The sequence below is a fragment of the Mobula hypostoma genome, chromosome 20 (assembly GCF_963921235.1).
Source record: "Mobula hypostoma chromosome 20, sMobHyp1.1, whole genome shotgun sequence".
Taxonomy (NCBI): Eukaryota; Metazoa; Chordata; class Chondrichthyes; order Myliobatiformes; family Myliobatidae; genus Mobula; species Mobula hypostoma.
The window spans coordinates 7,354,782-7,374,117 of NC_086116.1; the positions used below are offsets into that span (position 1 = coordinate 7,354,782).

A 19,336-nucleotide genomic window follows, 5' to 3' on the forward strand; every position below is an offset into this window, starting at 1 on the left:
ATAAACATCAAACCGCCAGCAATAAAGAAAAATATACCAAAAAATTTACAATTAGATCGTGGAGAAAATCTATCAATTATCTCAAATGATAATAACGAGCAAATGAGCCCCATCTTTTCTCAAAATCAAATAAAGGTTCAAAGGTATGACTTCTAATTTTCTCCAAGCTAAGACTTAGCATCACTTGAGAGAACCATTGTGCCATAGTAGGAGCTGATATATCCTTCCACTTCAACAAAATGGCCCTTCTAGCTATCAATGTAACAAATGCAATAACATGTTGGTCAGACACAGAAATAACCATGGATATTTTGAGGAATTATTCCAGTTAATTTGTTAGGTTGTAGATTAATTTTAAGTGCTTTAGAAATTGTCGAAAAAACTGACTTCCAGAACTGTTCCAGTATAGAACAAGACCAAAACATATGTGTCAGTGTAGCTATCTCAGAACAGTTTTCAAAGATGCACCAAGTTCAGATGGAGTATGTGTGATTGGAATTGATTTTCCTGTTGACACCTGTTCTGTGGTACATAGAGTACACCACTGTAATGAGGATGATATAATAAACACACTAATGAATAATTCTAAATTCAGTACACAGAAATGTGATACTTTGGCATGACCTTTTCTGATTGGCTTGAATATTTTAATGATATATATGTACAAAACAAGAAAGAATCAGAACTATAAACTAACCATTGAGTGAATTTTGAGTACCAGCCTGGTGTGAGCATCGACAGGCATTTTGTTGAAAATTTCCATTTTATTCTGGATTCTTGATTTTAAGATATAAATTTGCAATATGGGAATCATGCTGATGGAACAAACAAATTGAAATTTAATAATATTGGAATCAAAAATGTGATGAAGCATTAGTTAGCAGAGTGTATGGGTGCTTGAAATCTAAAATAAAAACAAAATAATCTCAGAAAACACTGGAATTACTCAACAGTTCAGGCACCATCTGTAGAAAGAGTAACAAGATTAGTGATTCAGGTGGAGACTTGTCAAAGTTTCCTTTTCCAGTTCTGACAAAGGGTCTTTGACCTGAAACATTAACTCGTTTTCATTTTCCATTTATATTCCCTGACCCACATTTTATGTTTTTCTACATTTTATGTTTTATTTGGTGTCTTTTTAATGGCTGATTGCTCCAGCATGACTTCTCCCGATTCTGCATACTGCATTTTCTCTTTGTTTCTTGAAGTCCAACCAGAGGGGAGTATCTCTGTACTGAACATGGTACGTAGATCATTAAAGCACAGTACAGAACCTTCTGCTCATGATGTCATGTCAGCCTTTTAACCTACTCTAAGATCAATCCCTCCTATACAGCCTTCCATTTTTCTGTCATCCGTGTGCCCACCTAAGAGTTTCTTTACTGTCCCTAATATATCTGCCTCTACCACCACCTCTGATAGGACGTTCTGCACACCCGCCACTCTCTGTGTAAAGAACATACCTCTGTTATCGCTCCCTATACTTTCCTCCAATCACCTTAAAATTATGCCCGCACATAATAGCCATTTCTGCCCTGGGAAAAAGTCCTTGGCTATCCTACTTGATCTATGCCTCTTATCATCTTGTACACCTCGTATCTCCCTTTGGTCCAAAGAGAAAAGCCCTAGCTTGATCAACTTCTCCTCATAAAACATCCTAGTAAATCTCCTCTACATCCTCTCTAAAGCTTCCACGCCTTATTGCTTCTGATTTTCCTGGTTTTTATGTTCATGTGGCTACTTCTCTCTTGATTTAGCCTGCAGAATGCTCAGAGTATATACCTCACTGCCTGGCCTTTACAGAGCCGTTTCTGCAGGATGCTCTCTGCTTGACCAGCTGAATAAGAACTGGCAAGTGGGATAAAGGAAAGTATGAGACTGATTAAAAAAGAGAGTGATTCTCTTCTGTCTTGGAACTTCAGCTTTCTACCATATTTAGATGATGGAACAGAAATCTGTATGTTAAAATTTGCTAAGTTCAGGTTAAGTTTTACAGTAAATTGTATAAATGAGAGCTAGAAATGATCTTACAATAATCTTACAGATGGAGTTCTGAAAAATAATTGAAACATTGCCTTAATGGTGAAGAGTTTAGAACTGTGGAGGAGCATAGAAATGTAATGCATGCAGCTATAAAACTCACTAAAAGTAGTATGGCTACGTAAAATATTTAGAAAATCAAAATGGATCTCACAAATGCTGGAACACAAAGGGGTAGTAGTTATTGTTACGTACCCCGTAACTGGGTTGCCAAATCAGCAGAAATGGAACACTCGTTGGAGTCTGTGATTACTAGGAACTAATAAAGTTTTATTAAAGAAATAAGTAATACAGTACACAACGGCAAGGATATAAATGTAACAGGTTAGCAATGATAGTATACACATATACACAGAAATAGGGTAACAGGAATCAACTAAGCTCTATCGCAGTCTAGGGGTAAAATGATCAGTCTTAAGGTGAAGCAGAGTTCAGTTCAGTCTAGTGCAGTTCGAAGTAATCACTGTTGTTGTACCGTTGGAGAGAGAGGGGGGAGAGTGAGAGATGCAGTTGGTTTCAGGCAAACCTTTCGATGCCTTCTGATCCAGCTGTGGTCACCGACTGTGACCCCTCTGTTCCGGATGCGACCGTTCTTCCGTGGTGAACCCGGCACCCAGGCAAGGGCGGACACACACCAGGTTCCCACTGATCGTACCTTTACACCCTGTGAGCCTCTGACCGATTCCCGCGAACCGGTCCTCCAAACTCCCATCAACTTGTGGGGCACACTGCTCTTTACAGGGTCTCGTGGCGTGTGTGTCTTGCCTTAGCAAATCCGCTATTTTTATCCCCCTGATGGGGTATCACCTGCCCATCAAACTTCAAACTGTTCAGGTTCAAAGCAAACGGTCGAAGCAAGCAGCTGAGAAGAAGGGAGTGAAGAAATCGGGTAGAAAAAGTTTTTTTTTTAAACACTGCTCGGGGAGAAGGGTCTGCAATGCGCAGGCGCGTGATGTAGTGCGCCAAGGTTTAAAAGCAGACCACCATATACAGCGGCCATCACTGTAGTGGCCATCGTCAGAGTGGACTGAGTCAGAGTGGGACGGCTTTGGCTCAACAGGCTTCGGCGAGAACAGGCAGACGCCAGGGTAGGTTCCGGTAAGTTTTTTGTTCAGATTGTTTAGAGTAGAGAGAATGCCAGGCAGGATGTTGGAATGCTCCTCTTGCAGGATGTAGGAAGTCAGGGAGCCCTCCGGTGTCCCTGACAATGACACCTGCAAGAAGTGCATCCAGCTGCAGCTCCTAACAAACCGCGTTAAGGAACTGGAGCAGGAGCTGGATGACCTGCGGATCATTCGGGAGAATGAGGAGATTATAGATAGTAGCTACAGGGAGGTAGTTACGCCAAAGGAGCAGAGGACAGGAAATTAGGTCACTGTCAGGTGAGGGAAGAGGAAAGGACAAGCAGAGCAGGGTTCCCCTGTGGCCATTCCCCTCAACAACAAGTATACCGCATTGGATACTGTTGTGGGGGATGACTTACCTGGGACAAGCTGCGGTAGCCGGATCTCTGGCACTGAGTGGAGCTGAGAAGCAGGAAAGGTATAGCCACATTAGTGGGATTGAATTACAGACCACCCAATAGTTAACGAGACTTGGAAGAGCAAATCTGCAGAGAGATAGCAGGCAACTGCAGGAAACATAAAGTTGTGGTGGTAGGGGATTTTAATTTTCCATACATTGATTGGGACTCCCATGTTAGGGGTCTAGATGGTTTAGAGTTTGTAAAATGTGTTCAGGAAAGTTTTCTAAATCAATATTTAGAGGGACCAACTAGAGGGGATGCAATATTGGATCTCCTGTTAGGAAACGAATTAGGGCAAGTGACAGAAGTCTGTGTAGGGGAGCACTTTGGTTCCAGTGATCATAACACCATTAGTTTCAATTTGATCATGGACAAGGATGGATCTGGTCCTGGGGTTGAGGTTCTGAACTGGAAGAAGGCCAAATTTGAAGAAATGAGAAAGGATCTAAAAAGCGTGGATTGGGACATGTTGTTCTCTGGCAAAGATGTGATCGGTAGGTGGGAAGCCTTCAAAGGGGAAATTTTGAGAGTGCAGAGTTTGTATGTTCCTCTCAGGATTAAAGGCAAATTGAATAGGAATAAGGAACCTTGGTTCTCAAGGGATATTGCAACTCTGATAAAGAAGAAGAGGGAGTTGTATGAAATGTATAGGAAACAGGGGGTAAATCAGGTGCTTGAAGAGTATAAGAAGTGCAAGAAAATACTAAAGACAGAAATCAGGAGGGCTAAAAGAAGACATGCGGTTGCCTTGGCAGTCAAAGTGAAGGATAATCCAAAGAGCTTTTACAGGTATATTAAGAGCAAAAGGATTGTAAAGGATAAAATTGGTCCTCTTGAAGATCAGAGTGGTCGGCTATGTGCGGAACCAAAGGAAATGGGGGAGATCTTCAATAGGTTTTTTGCGTCTGTATTTACTAAGGAAACTGGCATGAAGTCTATGGAATTAAGGGAAACAAGTAGTGAGATCATGGAAACTGTACAGATTGAAAAGGAGGAGGTGCTTGTTGTCTTGAGGAAAGTTAATGTGGATAAATCCCCGGGACCTGACAGGGTGTTCCCTCGGACCTTGAAGGAGACTAGTGCTGAAACTGCAGGGGCCCTGGCAGAAATATTTAAAATGTCGCTGTCTACAGGTGAGGTGCCGGAGGATTGGAGAGTGGCTCATGTTGTTCCGAAAAGTAATCCGGGAAATTATAGGCTGGTAAATTTAACGTCGGTAGTAGGTAAATTATTGGAGGGAGTACTAAGAGACAGAATCTAGAAGCATTTGGATAGACAGGGACTTATTAGGGAGAGTCAACATGGCTTTGTGCGTGGTAGGTCATGTTTGACCAATCTATTGGAGTTTTTCGAGGAGGTTTTACCAGGAAAGTGGATGCAGGGAAGGCAGTGGATATTGTCTACATGGACTTCAGTAAGGCCTTTGACAAGGTCCTGCATGGGAGGTTAGTTAGGAAAATTCAGTCACTAGGTATACATGGTGAGGTGGTAAATTGGATTTTCCATTGGCTCAATGGAAGAAGCCAAAGAGTGGTAGTAGAGAATTGCTTCTCTGAGTGGAGGCCTGTAACTAGTGGTGTGCCACAGGGATCAGTGCTGGGTCCATTGTTATTTGTCATCTATATCAATGATCTGGATGATAATGTGGTAAATTGAATCAACAAATTTGCTGATGATACAAAGATTGGAGGTGTCGTAGACAGTGAGGAAGGTTTTCAGAGTCTGCAGAGGGACTTGGACCAGCTGGAAAAATGGGCTGAAAAATGGCAGATGGAGTTTAATACAGACAAGTGTGAGGTATTGCACGTTGGAAGGACAAACCAAGGTAGAACATACAGGGTTAATGGTAAGGCACTGAGGAGTGCAGTAGAACAGAGGGATCTGGGAATAGACATACAAAATTCCCTAAAAGTGTCGTCACAGGTAGATAGGGTTGTAAAGAGAGCTTTTGGTACATTGGCCTTTATTAATCAAAGTATTGAGTATAAGAGCTGGAATGTTATGATGAGGTTGTATAAGGCATTGGTGAGGCTGAATCTGGAGTATTGTGTTCAGTTTTGGTCACCAAATTATAGGAAGGATATAAATAAGGTTGAAAGAGTGCAGAGAAGGTTTACAAGGATGTTGCTGGGACTTGAGAAACTGAGTTACAGAGAAAGGTTGAATAGGTTAGGACTTTATTCCCTGGAGCATAGAAGAATGAGGGGAGATTTGATAGAGGTATATAAAATTATGATGGGTATAGATAGAGTGAATGCAAGCAGGCTTTTTCCACTGAGGCAAGGGGAGAGAAAAAACCAGAGGACATGGGTTAAGGGTGAGGGGGGAAAAGTTTAAAGGGAACATTAGGGGGGGCTTCTTCACACAGAGAGTGGTGGGAGTATGGAATGAGCTGCCAGACGAGGTGGTAAATGCGGGTTCTTTTTTAACATTTAAGAATAAATTGGACAGGTACATGGATGGGAGGTGTATGGAGGGATATGGTCTGTGTGCAGGTCAGTGGGACTAGGCAGAAAATGGTTCGGCACAGCCAAGAAGGGCCAAAAGGCCTGTTTCTGTGCTGTAGTTTTTCTATGGTTTCTAAACGGTCTGTGGCAGACGCCAACATCTGAATTGTGTCTCTTTCTCATTAATCTCTCTCATCTCTCTTATTAGCATTTTGAATGTTTCTCCATTGTCTTTCGTTATCTCTTTCATTAGCATCATCCGTTCTGCAGCTCTGCTTGGCTTCTCACATGACATTATGTTTGGCTGTTCACGGTATTGGTTAGATTCCACTCAGAATGCTGCATTTGCTTTTCTATATTGCACCTTAGGGAATTCAACTGAATAATAACTTTTCTCAGCATTATGCAGTTATTTCTTTTCATGATTGAAACAATAACAAGTATTTCCAGGATGTTCTGCATCACTGAAAATTCAAGCAGACATTTCCTGTCATGGTCTACCTCTGTCACCAGGGTTACAGAGGGTGACACCATTCCACATGCAACACTCTTATTGGGGAACTTGAACCATTCTGTCTTAATGGCACCCAGTGTAGGGTACTCCTGTCACAATAGAATCTCTCCAGAACAATGTCGGACTGGAACTCCTGCAGGTAGGTGGAATAGTTAGCTAAATCCTGAATTTTCTCCTTCCCTCTGCCTATCTCCATAACATATTCCTCACCTTCCAGAGGCTCCCTGAAACTTTTGTCTGGTCTCATTTTGTTATGTTTTTGATCCCATGTTGAATCAATTTCACCGACAAGGAGATATTTTTCTAAACTTGTAGCCTGCAAAATGCCAAGAAAATATTTGTTTCCATGAGATCTTCTTGCAGTTTATCGGCATTATAAACCTTTCTCCTCTTTGAGTCATTTATTGGGCCACCCTGTACCCTTTTAAACATGCTATTCCTCAGGCATTCACCCAGAATTTGTCTTTGTCTCCCATAACACTTACCTGCCACTCAGCTGCATTCTGGAAAAGACCTGATCCCTTTTTTCACTCAATTTATAACACTAGATTTAACCTCTTGTTTCTTTTTCAAAGGAGTACAGTGGAGGACGGATGGCATTCACAATGTCACGTTTGATCCAGAGACAAAATTAATATCCTTTAAGATGGACATGTTCAATACTTTCACCCTAATTCAGGGAAATTACGTCAACATGCCTTTCCAGTCCTGGGAAATCAAGCCAGTGGGAGAAAATGAGGCTCTTTTATCTGTTTCTGCTGCTTTAACTGTAGTGGAAATTCAAATCAAGGTACAGTACTTTTTCTGCTTATGCTGTTTATTTAACATTGAGAAGATCACAGCAACAGCCAATAACGGCACAAGCCAGGAATCCGGGGGGATGCTCGTGATTTTTGGACCACTTTGAGCAGTTGCTTGGTGTGGGATGATACATGCCTCTGTGTGTTGCCACTTGTCGTGCCTGCTTAGGAAGCTTGAATGCTTGGGAAATCTGGATCTCAACTGACTGGGGTTGGCGAAGTGTTGTGGGGCGATGGAGGAGAAATCAGTCAGCCATTTCACTGAGCTATCCAAAGCCAAAGTCTCCACTGCTTGTAGGAAGGGTTATGTTTGTTCTCACAAAAACTAGTTATAAATAATTTATTCAATGGTCCTGAGCAGTTTAGATTAGGTTAGATTTATTTATTAGACATATATTGAAGTGCAAATGAAGCATTCCACTTTATATTAATAACCAACACAAGGATGTGTTGAGGGCAGCTCACAAATGTTGCTTTACATTCAGGCGCCAACATAGCATGCCCACTATGTTTAGCAGAACAAAACAGAACACAACAAACAACAAAACGGCAAAAAAAAGCCCCTTCCTCCCCACTTCCCACCCACCCGTACAGCCAGTTTTCCAACCACAGGACCAGCCTTTGAGCTTCCAGTCTCCAGGCTTTGGCCATTGGTCTTTGATGACTGGATTTCCAATCCACCTTCGATTTTCAGTACTGACCCCTGGACTGGCTGGTGACAGGACTGATCTCCAGACCACAAACTCCAGGCCTGCTGATTCACCGGCCCTCATGCATCCTGCTCACACTGACTTCTGATCCCAGGACCCACCAAGCTGGGATAGTCCGACATCCATGGATGCCCTTTATTACACAGCCATGTCACTGGCCTTCAAGTGTGGAGCGAATGCCTAGACGCTAGATGTCCTTCATCACCCGTCCATGTCACTGGCCTTTGAATGCAGAGCATGGAGCAGAGTCTGGCTTCTCTGACCTGGCTTCTAACTCCTGCTGCAGTTTATGTTTATGTTTAGCAGATACTGCCTGGCATTCTAAAATAATTTGTCTGGCCTTTGAGTCATCTGTCCTATCCCAACAGTATATATGCTGGTCCTTGTATCGTCCTACTGGAATGTCAATAGGGACCTGCTCTCTATCACAATTAAGCTGCCAAATCATACAATTAATCAGATGAAAACTTAAACCTGCTTTCTTAATAAAATCACTTCCTATAATATGTTTTTAAACAGTTGGCAAGTTGATGAGCACACTCCATTGTCCCAAATGTACGTTCAGTGGTGAAGTCAACTCTCCTACTTGTGAGAGTCCAGTAAATGCACTTAAAATAATAGTATCTTGTATTTCCCAACTTGCTGCATTAATGTGGATGTGTTTAGGGTGGTTCTAGAGCAGGAGTCGGCAACCTTTTTGCCTCTGTGGGCTGGATTGTGTATTAATGAGTGAACAGTGGGCCAGGTAAATGCCATAAAAAACTTGGAATATGGGAATTACCCATTTAAATACATCTAGTTGTGTTTTGCCTCAAATTAATGAATAACACATGCTAGAAAATCATTTGTGCTTAACCAAGGATGCCGATTAGTAATCAAAGAACTCAGTTTAGTTTTTCTATCCCACCATTGCTGGTGCCCCATCAGTTGTGATGCTAATTAGCTTCGACACATTAAGTTTCATTTCTGACATCATTTTCAGCAAGGTTCAAAAATGTCTGCTCCAGTAACCGTGTCCTTCATAGGAATTAATTGAATAAACTCTTCAAAAATTTGAAAAGTTGAGGTCACTCCTTGCACAAACACTGCAAGTTGAGCAGTGTCTCTCAAGTCTGTACTCGCATCAAAATCAATTGAAAAAAAATGCAATTCATTGCAGGCATCCCTTAAACAACTTTTAACACCTGCTGACATTTCTTCAACTCACTGTGTGATCATTCTTGTTGACAGGCTGATAGATGCAAATAAAGATTTCTTTTCAGGACAAACAATATCCACCACTGTCAGTAAACATTCTTTGACAAATTCTCCATCTGTAAAAGGCTTCATCTTTTCTGCAGTACGCTTTGAGACTTTGTAGCTGGCATGGGTATTTCCTTCATTTTCCCAGCTTTTTCGGCACTCAGCATCTACTTTCCTGCGTTTTGCATTCATTGCCATTGGAATTTTTTTCTTTGATTTTATTTTGAAACGGGAGTTATTCAACAAGTATCATTGCACATGTAAAAATCTGGATATTTAGCGTGGATTTTTTCTTAAAACACAATGACGCTGTTTCTGTTTACAAATTTGAACGATCCCATCTGAAAACCTGTGTGTGCACGGAGAGTATCTAACACATATTAATAAGGCAGTCTGCCTTCCCGTCATTCGTATATACCAGTGTTTGGTTTGGAACAAAACGGAACCTGGGGCCAGTGTAACAAGATGCCATGCATGTCCATCAGTGTGGTCGTATAAGCATAGTATCTCAATATTTGCTTGCGGGCTGATCAAAATACCTTTGTGGGCCGGATGTTGCCTACCCCTGTTCTAGCGCCTCCTATATCACACAGAAATTTTATAGGGTGGACTCATACCCTAACTTCTACAAGAGGTCTTCCTGCACCATCCCACCTTACGGTGCACACCAATGTAATGGAGGCCTGACACCGTCATTGTGCACTTGGAGCCCCTGTAGGTAAGTCTGGATACAGTTGTGGGTTTCCATTGGCATCTTGGATATTACATTGTGGGAAATGTGCTTGATGTTCCAGGGCAATGGAGCCTTGGCTACATCCTGACCATTCCCAATCCATCTGGGTTATGGGGAATCCCTGGCAAAATGACTTTCGTGCCTGTAATTCAAACATTTCCATGGGGATCTGGTATTCATAACAGGGGGAATGTAGGCATTCCAACCTTGTCCTTGACCACTCCTCCTACTAGGTGGCGCTGTTGAGCATGGCGGTGGCGTACCCTGATAGGCACCCCCACTCCCTTCATTCTGCCACTTCACATCTTGTTCTCTTATAGGGGTCATCTGAGAAACCTGCTTCCCCTTATCCTCCTTAGAATCTTTGTCCCTTACTTCCTTTTCCCATGCTTCTGAGAACCCATGCTTCAGTATGTGTGGGATTTGTAGGATCAAACATCTCACCCATTCTTCTGCTCTCCTCGTGCTGTACGATACCAAGGTCCTCAGCCAGCTACTGCTCTGTTGTCAAGTCAAATTCTGCCTATCCAAAGTAGGACCATAAACACTCAAGAAAAACGGTCACAAATGAAGAGGGGTGCTCCCCTTTCCGTTGTCTGCACTTATGCAAAGCTTCCACCGGATCATCTCACTTATAAGATAGCTTCTAAGATAGCCTCCTGTAAATCACCCAGAGTCCCCTGGCCTTGTCCCTGTTCCTACTGTAGGGTGGAGTGTAACACTGAAGTTGGACACAGGACGAACTGAGGTTCCTCTGCTTCATCTAAACCATGGATCATCCTATGCTGGAAAAGTTTCCGAAGGTCTTCTCCCAGCCCACGTTTTGGTATATTCACAGCTATAGCTATCATTTGGGCCACGTCAAAAAGGGTAGAATACCATGTCACAACTGGATGCCTGGCTGTGGCGTCTCTTTAACTCTCTCGGTTACCATGGGTGCCATTGGGGCAGGGGTGTTGAAGGTTCCACCCCCTCTTGGAAAAACCCATGGGGGTCGTGGTCACTTCGCCAGTCATCCTCACTATTATAGAGTGTCATCCTCATACGCTAAATCTACATCACCGTCATTGTCAGCCCTCGCGCCAAGTGTACATATCATTCCACTCTGAACTGAGAGTTGCAGCTTTTTGACCTGTTTTAAACTGTTAGTGTGATTGGAGCTGCCTTTTTTTCTCAGCTGCTGATTTCTGTACAACATTTATAGCAGTCCATAAACCCAGACATTGTCTTTTCCATTTCTCTAATTTTGTACTCACCTTTTTATATTCCTCTTCTCGTTTCTCCTTCTCTCTCAGTATGTGTTCACACGCAGTCTGAAACTGACTCGTGGATTAAATTCACTAGACCATGCTCCCTCAGAATTTTATCTTCCTTCCTCTCTCCCCCTCTCTCTCTCTCTCTTCAGCTACTTCCTTACACTTACTCAATTCCCCTGCCAGTTTCTGTTTTTCTCTCCCCACTTCCCACATACAGTCCATTGTAAATTTTTTTAATCTCTTGTAATTCCTTTGATTTCTTTTCACTAACTGCTTTCTATAATGCATTCCCCCAGGGTCCCTGACCCTCCCACTCTCAATCTCTCCTATCCACACCTCATAGTCGGGCCATTTTCTTCATAAATATTTAACTACATAGCACCTCATAGGCCTGATTTTATTCTCACAAGTCAATGAATATGTTATAAAACAAAAGATCACTCCCTACTTTGTACATAGTTTTCTTCTTTTGATTGTTCTTTCTTTCCTCTCCTTTCTATAAGTGTATACCTCAGATAAATATTATGTGGAGATTTGTGACAAATATGACTATATGATATATATGTACAGTATCTGAAATACATCTTATGGAAAGTTCTGTTTGATGATGAACTTCAATAAAAAATAAATTACAAAAAAAAAGAAAATAATCTCTCCAATCCCCTGAACCCCTTGGGTTCTTCTTGTCCTCTCCCTTTCCCGTGGGTGATTCAACTCAAAACTAGGGTCCCAAACTATTTTTTTAGCGCACCCCGGGATGCCAAAGTATGTTGACCATTCATCAATGGAACTAAGTTAGGAAACTTACTACACGACTCTTAATTAATTGATGCTCGCACATTATTGTCTCTGCACGAACAACATGTTAACTCTGGGCTAACAACCTAGAACATGAATTATACTGTTCCCTTTGTACTAATACTCATGAAGACCACTTTCCCAATTTATAACACCGAAACAGGAGATCTCCACTGGCCAGACGATCAATCCTTTCTTCTTCCAACCCCTGGCGTGGGGGTTCTTCCACGCAATGGTGAATCTCTGGTTTTACCATTATCTTGTATCTGAAAAACCCCTGTGTTTCGATCCATCACTTACGCATTCAAATATTGCCGTTCAGTGGTTATTGGCTGTGGGTCATCTGCTTGACCTTTAGGACCTTCTTATTTACTCCGGTCCAAGCCAGCATCCATTTATTGTCCCTCTTCTGCTCTTTGTTTAAAATCAGTTACAAAACCAGTAATCAGTTTGAATCACTCAGGGCAGTCAAAAACCTGCATATTATATCTAACAAAGAACACCTCACAAATAACTTCTAATTTGCAAATGATCTCCAGTCTAGCAGATTACCTAGAGCATCATTGTGTCTACTTTAAAACATTAATCAAGCCAAGCAACTTTAGTTCACGAAATGGAAGACATAGAGGTACTTCACAAATCAGAATCAGAATCAGAATCAGGTTTATTATCACCGGCATGTGTTGTAAAATTTGTTAACTTAGCGGCAGCAGTTCAGTGCAATACATAATGTAGCAGAGAGAAAAAAATAAAATTAATCAATTACAGTGTACATATATTGAATAGATTTTTTAAAATGTGCAAAAACAGAAATACTGTGCATTAAAAAAAGTGAGGTAGTGTCCAAAGTTTCAATGTCCATTTAGGAATCGGCTGGCAGAGTTGAAGAAGCTGTTCCTGAATCACTGGGTGTGTGCCTTCAGGCTTCTGTACCTCCTACCTGATGGTAACAGTGAGGAAAGTGCATGCCCTGGGTGCTGGAGGCCCTTAATAATTGAAACTGCCTTTCTGAGACACCGCTTCCCGAAGATATCCTGGGCACTTTGTAGGCTAGTACCCAAGATGGAGCCGACTAGATTTACAACCTTCTGCAGCCTGTCAGAATGCTGTCCACAATACAACTATAGAGGTTTTTGAGTGTATTTGTTGACATACCAAATCTCTTCAACCTCCTAATAAAGTATAGCCACTGCCTTGCCTTCTGTATAACTGCATTGATATGTTGGTACCAGGTTAGATCCTCAGAGATCTTGACACCCAGGAACTTGAAACTGTTCACTCTCTCCACTTCTGATCCCTCTATGAGGATTGGTATGTGTTCCTTCATCTTACCCTTCCTGAAGTCCACAATCAGCTCTTTCATCTTATTGACGTTGAGTGCCAGGTTGTTGCTCTGGTACCATTCCACTAGTTGGTATATCTCACTCCTGTACGTCCTCTCGTCACCACCTGAGATTCTACCAACAATGGCTGTATCGTCAACAAATTTATAGATGGTATTTGAGCTATGCCTAGCCACACAGTCATGTGTATACAGAGAGTAGAGCAGTGGGCTAAGTACACGTCCCTGAGGTGCACCAGTGTTGATCATCAGCGAGGAAGATGTTATCAGCAATCCGCACAGATTGTGGTCTTCCGGTTAGGAAGCTGAGGATCCAATTGCAGAGGGAGGTACAGAGGCCCAGGTTCTGCAACTTCTCAATCAGGATTGTGGGAATGATGGTATTAAATGCTGAACTATAGTCGATGAACAGCATCCTGACGTAGGTGTTTGTGTTGTCCAGGTGGTCTAAAGCCGTGTGGAGAGCCATCGAGATTGTGTCTGCTGTTGACCTATTGTGGCGATAGTCAAATTGCAATGGGTCCAGGTCCTTGCTGAGGCAGGAGTTCAGTCTGGTCATAACCAACGTCTCAAGGCATTGCATCACTGTCAACGTGAGTGCTACCAGGCGACAGTCATTAAGGCAGATCACGTTATTCTTCTTAGGCAATGGTATAATTGTTGCCTTTTTGAAGCAAGTAGGAAATTCCACCCATAGTAGTAAGAGGTTGAAAATGTCCTTGAATACTCCCTCTAGTTGGTTGGCACAGGTTTTCAGAACCTTACCAGGTACTCCATCGGGACCTTCCCCTTTGTGAGGGTTCACTCTCTTTAAAGACAGCCTAACATTGGTCTCTGAGACAGAGATCACAGTGTCACCAGGTGCAGCAGGGATCATCACAGCTGTAGTTGTGATCTCCCTTTCAAAGTGTGCATAGAAGGCGTTGAGTTCATTTGGTAGTGAAGCATCGCTGCCATTCATGCTATTGGGTTTCACTTTGTAGGAACAATGCAGATTTGGTGGACTATGGAAGAATTCAAATATGGAAGAAAAATGGCAGCCTCCATTCCTTTGACCTCATGGCAAGAACAAAGACAATTGTTTTGTCTACTTCCACTATCCTTGACCCATTTGAGTTCACCATTTTCTTCCATATTTCAATTCCTCCATGGCCCACCAAATTTGCAGTGATTATCAAACACCCATTAATACAAAACCCACAGCAATCCTATTTCATTCCCAGCAACCAGATTCTATCACTTGCCTACATGCCAGGGGAAATTTACATTCCCAGTTAACCTGCCAACCTACACGTCTTTGGGATATGTAAGAAAACCAGGACACCCAGAGGAAACCCTAACAGCCACAAGGATACATGCAAACTCCACACAAACAGCACCCAAGGTGAGGATTGACCCTGGGGCTCTGGTGCTGTGAGGCAGAAGCCTCATCTGTAACATCACTGTACTGCCCCTTTTATAAGTAAAACATGAGATAAATAACTCTCACTTTTATAGGAATGAACAATTTGGCAACTAATATTTTTGTTATAAAAGTATAGTTCACTAATGTTCTTTATGGAAAGGAATTGGCCTACATGTATTTCTAGAATTAGAGCAATGAGGTCAGCTCCAGGGTAATTAGAAATGCACAACAAACACCCTCCTCTGCTCCATCATCCTCCCTCACACACAGTGACATATTTAAACCACATAACCTTGGAGATTAAATTGTAGTTGGATTCTCAGCAATACATTTCCTTTCCTTTCCCATTTACTGCCTCTTTGTAGAACATAAGGAAGTAGGAAAATCCAAGCAGCAGTAGACCATTTGGCCCTTCTATCCTGTCCCAGCATTCAATACAATCGTGGTTTATGTACACCTGGCATCAACTCCTCCTCCGTGTCAAATCACGCTCTTTCAAAACTCTATCTACCTCCGCTTTGAACATTTCAAATGATCTAGCCTCTAGTGTGGAGAATTCCAGACACTGTGCAAAACCAAAAGAAATTCTGCACCCGACGCAGACTGGGAGATCGTTTCGCTGAACACCTACGCTCTGTCCGCCAGAGAAAACAGGATCTCCCAGTGGCCACACATTTTAATTCCACGTCCCATTCCCATTCTGATATGTCTATCCACAGCCTCCTCTACTGTAAAGATGAAGCCATACTCAGGTTGGAGGAGCAACACCTTACATTCCATCTGGGTAGCCTCCAACCTGATGGCATGAACATCGACTTCTCAAACTTCCGCTAATGCCCCACCTCCCCCTTGTACCCCATCCATTATTTATTTATATACACACATTCTCTCTCTCTCCTTTTTCTCCCCCTGTCCCTCTCACTATACCCCTTGCCCATCCTCTGGTTTTTCCCCCCCTCCCCCTTTTCCTTCTCCCTGGGCCTCCTGTCCCATGATCCTCTCATATCTCTTTTGCCAATCAACTGTCCAGCTCTCGGCTCCATCCCTCCCCCTCCTGTCTTCTCCTATCATTTTGGATCTCCCCCTCCCCCTCCCACTTTCAAATCTCTTACTAACTCTTCCTTCAGTTAGTCCTGACGAAGAGTCTCAGCCCGAAACGTCGACTGCACCTCTTCCTAGAGATGCTGCCTGGCCTGCTGCATTCACCAGCAACTTTGATGTATGTTGCTTCAAATCCTACACATCTCTGCTTTAAATGACCATTCCCTCATTTTGTAACTCTGTCCCCTTGTTTGAGACTGTCTCACTGATAAAAACATCTCAACATCCACCCTGTCTTACACATGACCCAGTATCCTACATGTCTTGGTAAATTACCCCACATTATTCTAAACTCCAGAGAATACAGACATAATTTGTTTAGCCTCTTTTGATAGAAAAATCCTCTCATCCCAGGAATTAGCTTCATAGTGTTTCCAGGAAAGTAAACACTTACATTGCTTCAGTCATTGCCTTAGTGAGCCCAAAGTACTTTGTGGAAATAATGTTCTTTAGGAATACTGTTGTCAGATAGGGATCAATTTGGGTATAGTGAGCTTCTGTGAACACTGGTGTTTCAGTTAAATAAAGGTTGGCTAGGACACCAGAGGGAATTCCTCGTTCTTCGAAATGCTATGGGATCTTTGGCGTCTCTCTGAGAGGGCAATTTGGGCCCATCCCCCATCCAAAATACACCCACAGTTATGTCGTATTCCCTTAGCTGTATAGAGTGCCCATGAATTTGAACCTACAAACACTGAGCTTACAGCAAAATGCTGTCCCCTGAGTTATAGCTGATGTAATGTTAGTGTTTTCATTTTGTCCTTATATTCCCCGATATTTAGAAAGTTGGAGAGATTTTAACCATATTTTCAAAATATTGAAGCAAGCAAATATAATCATAGTTATAGAGCTTTACCTCGGACATCCTCCCTATACTTTCCTCTAATAATCTTAAAATTATGCTCCCTGGTATAACCCTAGACCAGGGGTTCCCATCCTTTTTTATGCCATCAGCCAATACCATTAAGCAAGGGGCCCATAGATCCCAGTTTGGGAACCCCTGGCCAAGACTCCAGGACTGCCTTCTAATTCCTCCACATCCCTGTCCCTAATCCATGTTACTGGCCTTCGAGCATGGAATGGAGGCCTAGAGTCCAGGTGTACTTTATCACCCAGCCATGTCGCTGGACTTCAAATGTAGAGCAAAGGCCTAGACTCTGGCCTGGCTTTGAATTCCTCCACACCACTGTCCCGAAACTCTAATGTCACCACAAACGCACACTGTGCTTGAGAAATAACCCCACTGATGTCCGTCATCACCCATCCATGTCACTGGCCTTTGAACGCAGAGCATCGACCAGAGGTCTAGACTCTGGCCTGGTTTCTAACTCCTCCACATCCCCGTTCCTAAACTCTAACCTAGCCACAAACATACACTGTGCTTAAGGGCACAGTCCCACATTGAGTAGAGCTGCTGTCTCACAGCTCCAGTGACTGGGTTCAACCCTGAGTCCTGTTCATACCTTTGAGGAGTCTATACGTTTATCAAGTCACCTCTCATCCTCCTTCGTTCCAAAGAGAAAGCCCTAGCTTGCTCAACGGAGCCTCATAGGACATGCCTTCTAGACCAAGCAGCATCCTGGTAAACCTCCTCTGCATTCTCTCTAGAGCTTCCACATCCTTCCTATCATGAGGTGACCAGCAATGAACACAATATGCAGAATAACCAAAATTTTATTGAACCGCAACGTTACCTCACAGTAAATAGCACCAAGGGAGTCAAATAAATACAGGGAACTTATAACACTCACTGTCCAAAGGAAATTAGGCAGAGGGTTTGAAAGTGGTGTTGAGGGGCAATATTTCTGTAGTTGTTAAGGAGATAATCACTGGTATCCCATTCCATTCTTGCCCTTTGCTGTTTTTGATTCTGGACTGTATTCGTGGACTGGAGACATAGTGCCAGGCTCTCTCTGCATTATAGTTGAGAAGTAGAGGTGGTGCCAGAAAAGACTCAGCAAGATAAGTTAATTTTGAATGACTTCTTGTGTCTTTGTGGGGCGGGAGGGCAGGAATGCAATTCAAGGCCATACGCAATTTTGTTGCTCCAGGCATCACTTGCAGAACGCTTGTTGATCATGGCTCTGCCAGTATCTTCATGTCACTTGAAGTCCTACATGTAGCCTCCCTGTGGAGTTTGGTTTTGTGATTAATCCTGATCACGAAGCCCAGTTAAAACGACCCATACCTCATAATGCAGAGGCAAAGACAGCTCTTTCTCCTCACACGCTCCAGTCTTATTGTTCAGGAAGCACATTCTAATTTGAAGGATAACCAACCAAGGGACAACAAAAATCTACATTAGCAGTGTTGACGTTTACAATGCAAACTGGACTGCTATCTTGCATGAATAACAAGATCATGCAGTTCATGGTTCCTGAGTTCTCATTTTCACATGACTTATTGCATGCAAAACTAAAGGTTTGTTGATGTTAATGCATTCCCTGGAATAGACTAATTCAAGCTGATTTTTTAAAAACTTATGTTATCTCAAGTTCTTACAACCTATATGTTCTTGCCTGTTTATTTTGAATGTTGGGCTAATAATTGATATTGGAATGGGATTTAAACCCCACAGTCTCTGGTGGAAACTGCATTTGAAGTTATGATTTATTTCCGAATTCTGTATTTCTGTATGTGTGAGATTGTAAGGAGCTGTTGATTTGTGCATTGTGAGAGCGAGATCTGAAAAAGCCAGTGGGGTCAATTGGGACATTCTGCATGTTTGAGATCGTGGGATAATTAGGTACTTCACACATAAGATTACCCCTCAAGCTACTAGCAAAATGGAAAATTGTCAATGTTCAAGCAGGGAGGAAGACAAAAAAATGGATAACTATAGGCCTATGAGATTAACAGCTGTTGTTGGCAAGGTGCTGACATCTATAATCAAGGAAGAAATAGCCAGTTATTTAGAGAATTTTAATCAAACCAGCGCCATATTTGACCTACCAAAATAAACCACTTCACACTTATCCGGGTTGAACTCCATCTGCCACTTCTCAGCCCAGTTTTACATCCTATCAATGTTCCGCTGTAACCTCTGACAGCCCTCCACACTATCCACAACACCCCCAACCTTTGTGTCATCAGCAAACTTACTAACCCATCCCTCCACTTCCTCATCCAGGTCATTTATAAAAATCACAAAGCGTAAGGGTCCCAGAACAGATCCCTGAGGCACACCACTGGTCACCGACCTCCATGCAGAATATGACCTGTCTAGAACAACTCTTTGCCTTCTGTGGGCAAGCCAGTTCTGGATCCACAAAGCAATGTCCCCTTGGATCCTATGCTTCCTCACTTTCTCAATAAGCCTTGCATGGTGTACCTTATCAAATGCCTTGCTGAAATCCATATACACTACATCTACTGCTCTTCCTTCATCAATGTGTTTAGTCATATCCTCAAAAAATTCAATCA

The 19,336-nt window shown here is 42.5% G+C and overlaps 1 protein-coding gene across 2 annotated transcripts in view; it reads left to right on the plus strand.

Moving 5' to 3' along the window:
- dnai7 (dynein axonemal intermediate chain 7) overlaps positions 1-19,336 on the plus strand; it is a 114,064-nt gene that overhangs the window by 67,648 nt on the left and 27,080 nt on the right. For both annotated transcript variants that reach the window (XM_063072320.1, XM_063072319.1), the window contains one exon: positions 7,102-7,316. In XM_063072320.1, coding sequence (XP_062928390.1) covers positions 7,102-7,316 — 215 coding nt within the window. The remainder of the gene's footprint in view (positions 1-7,101; positions 7,317-19,336) is intronic.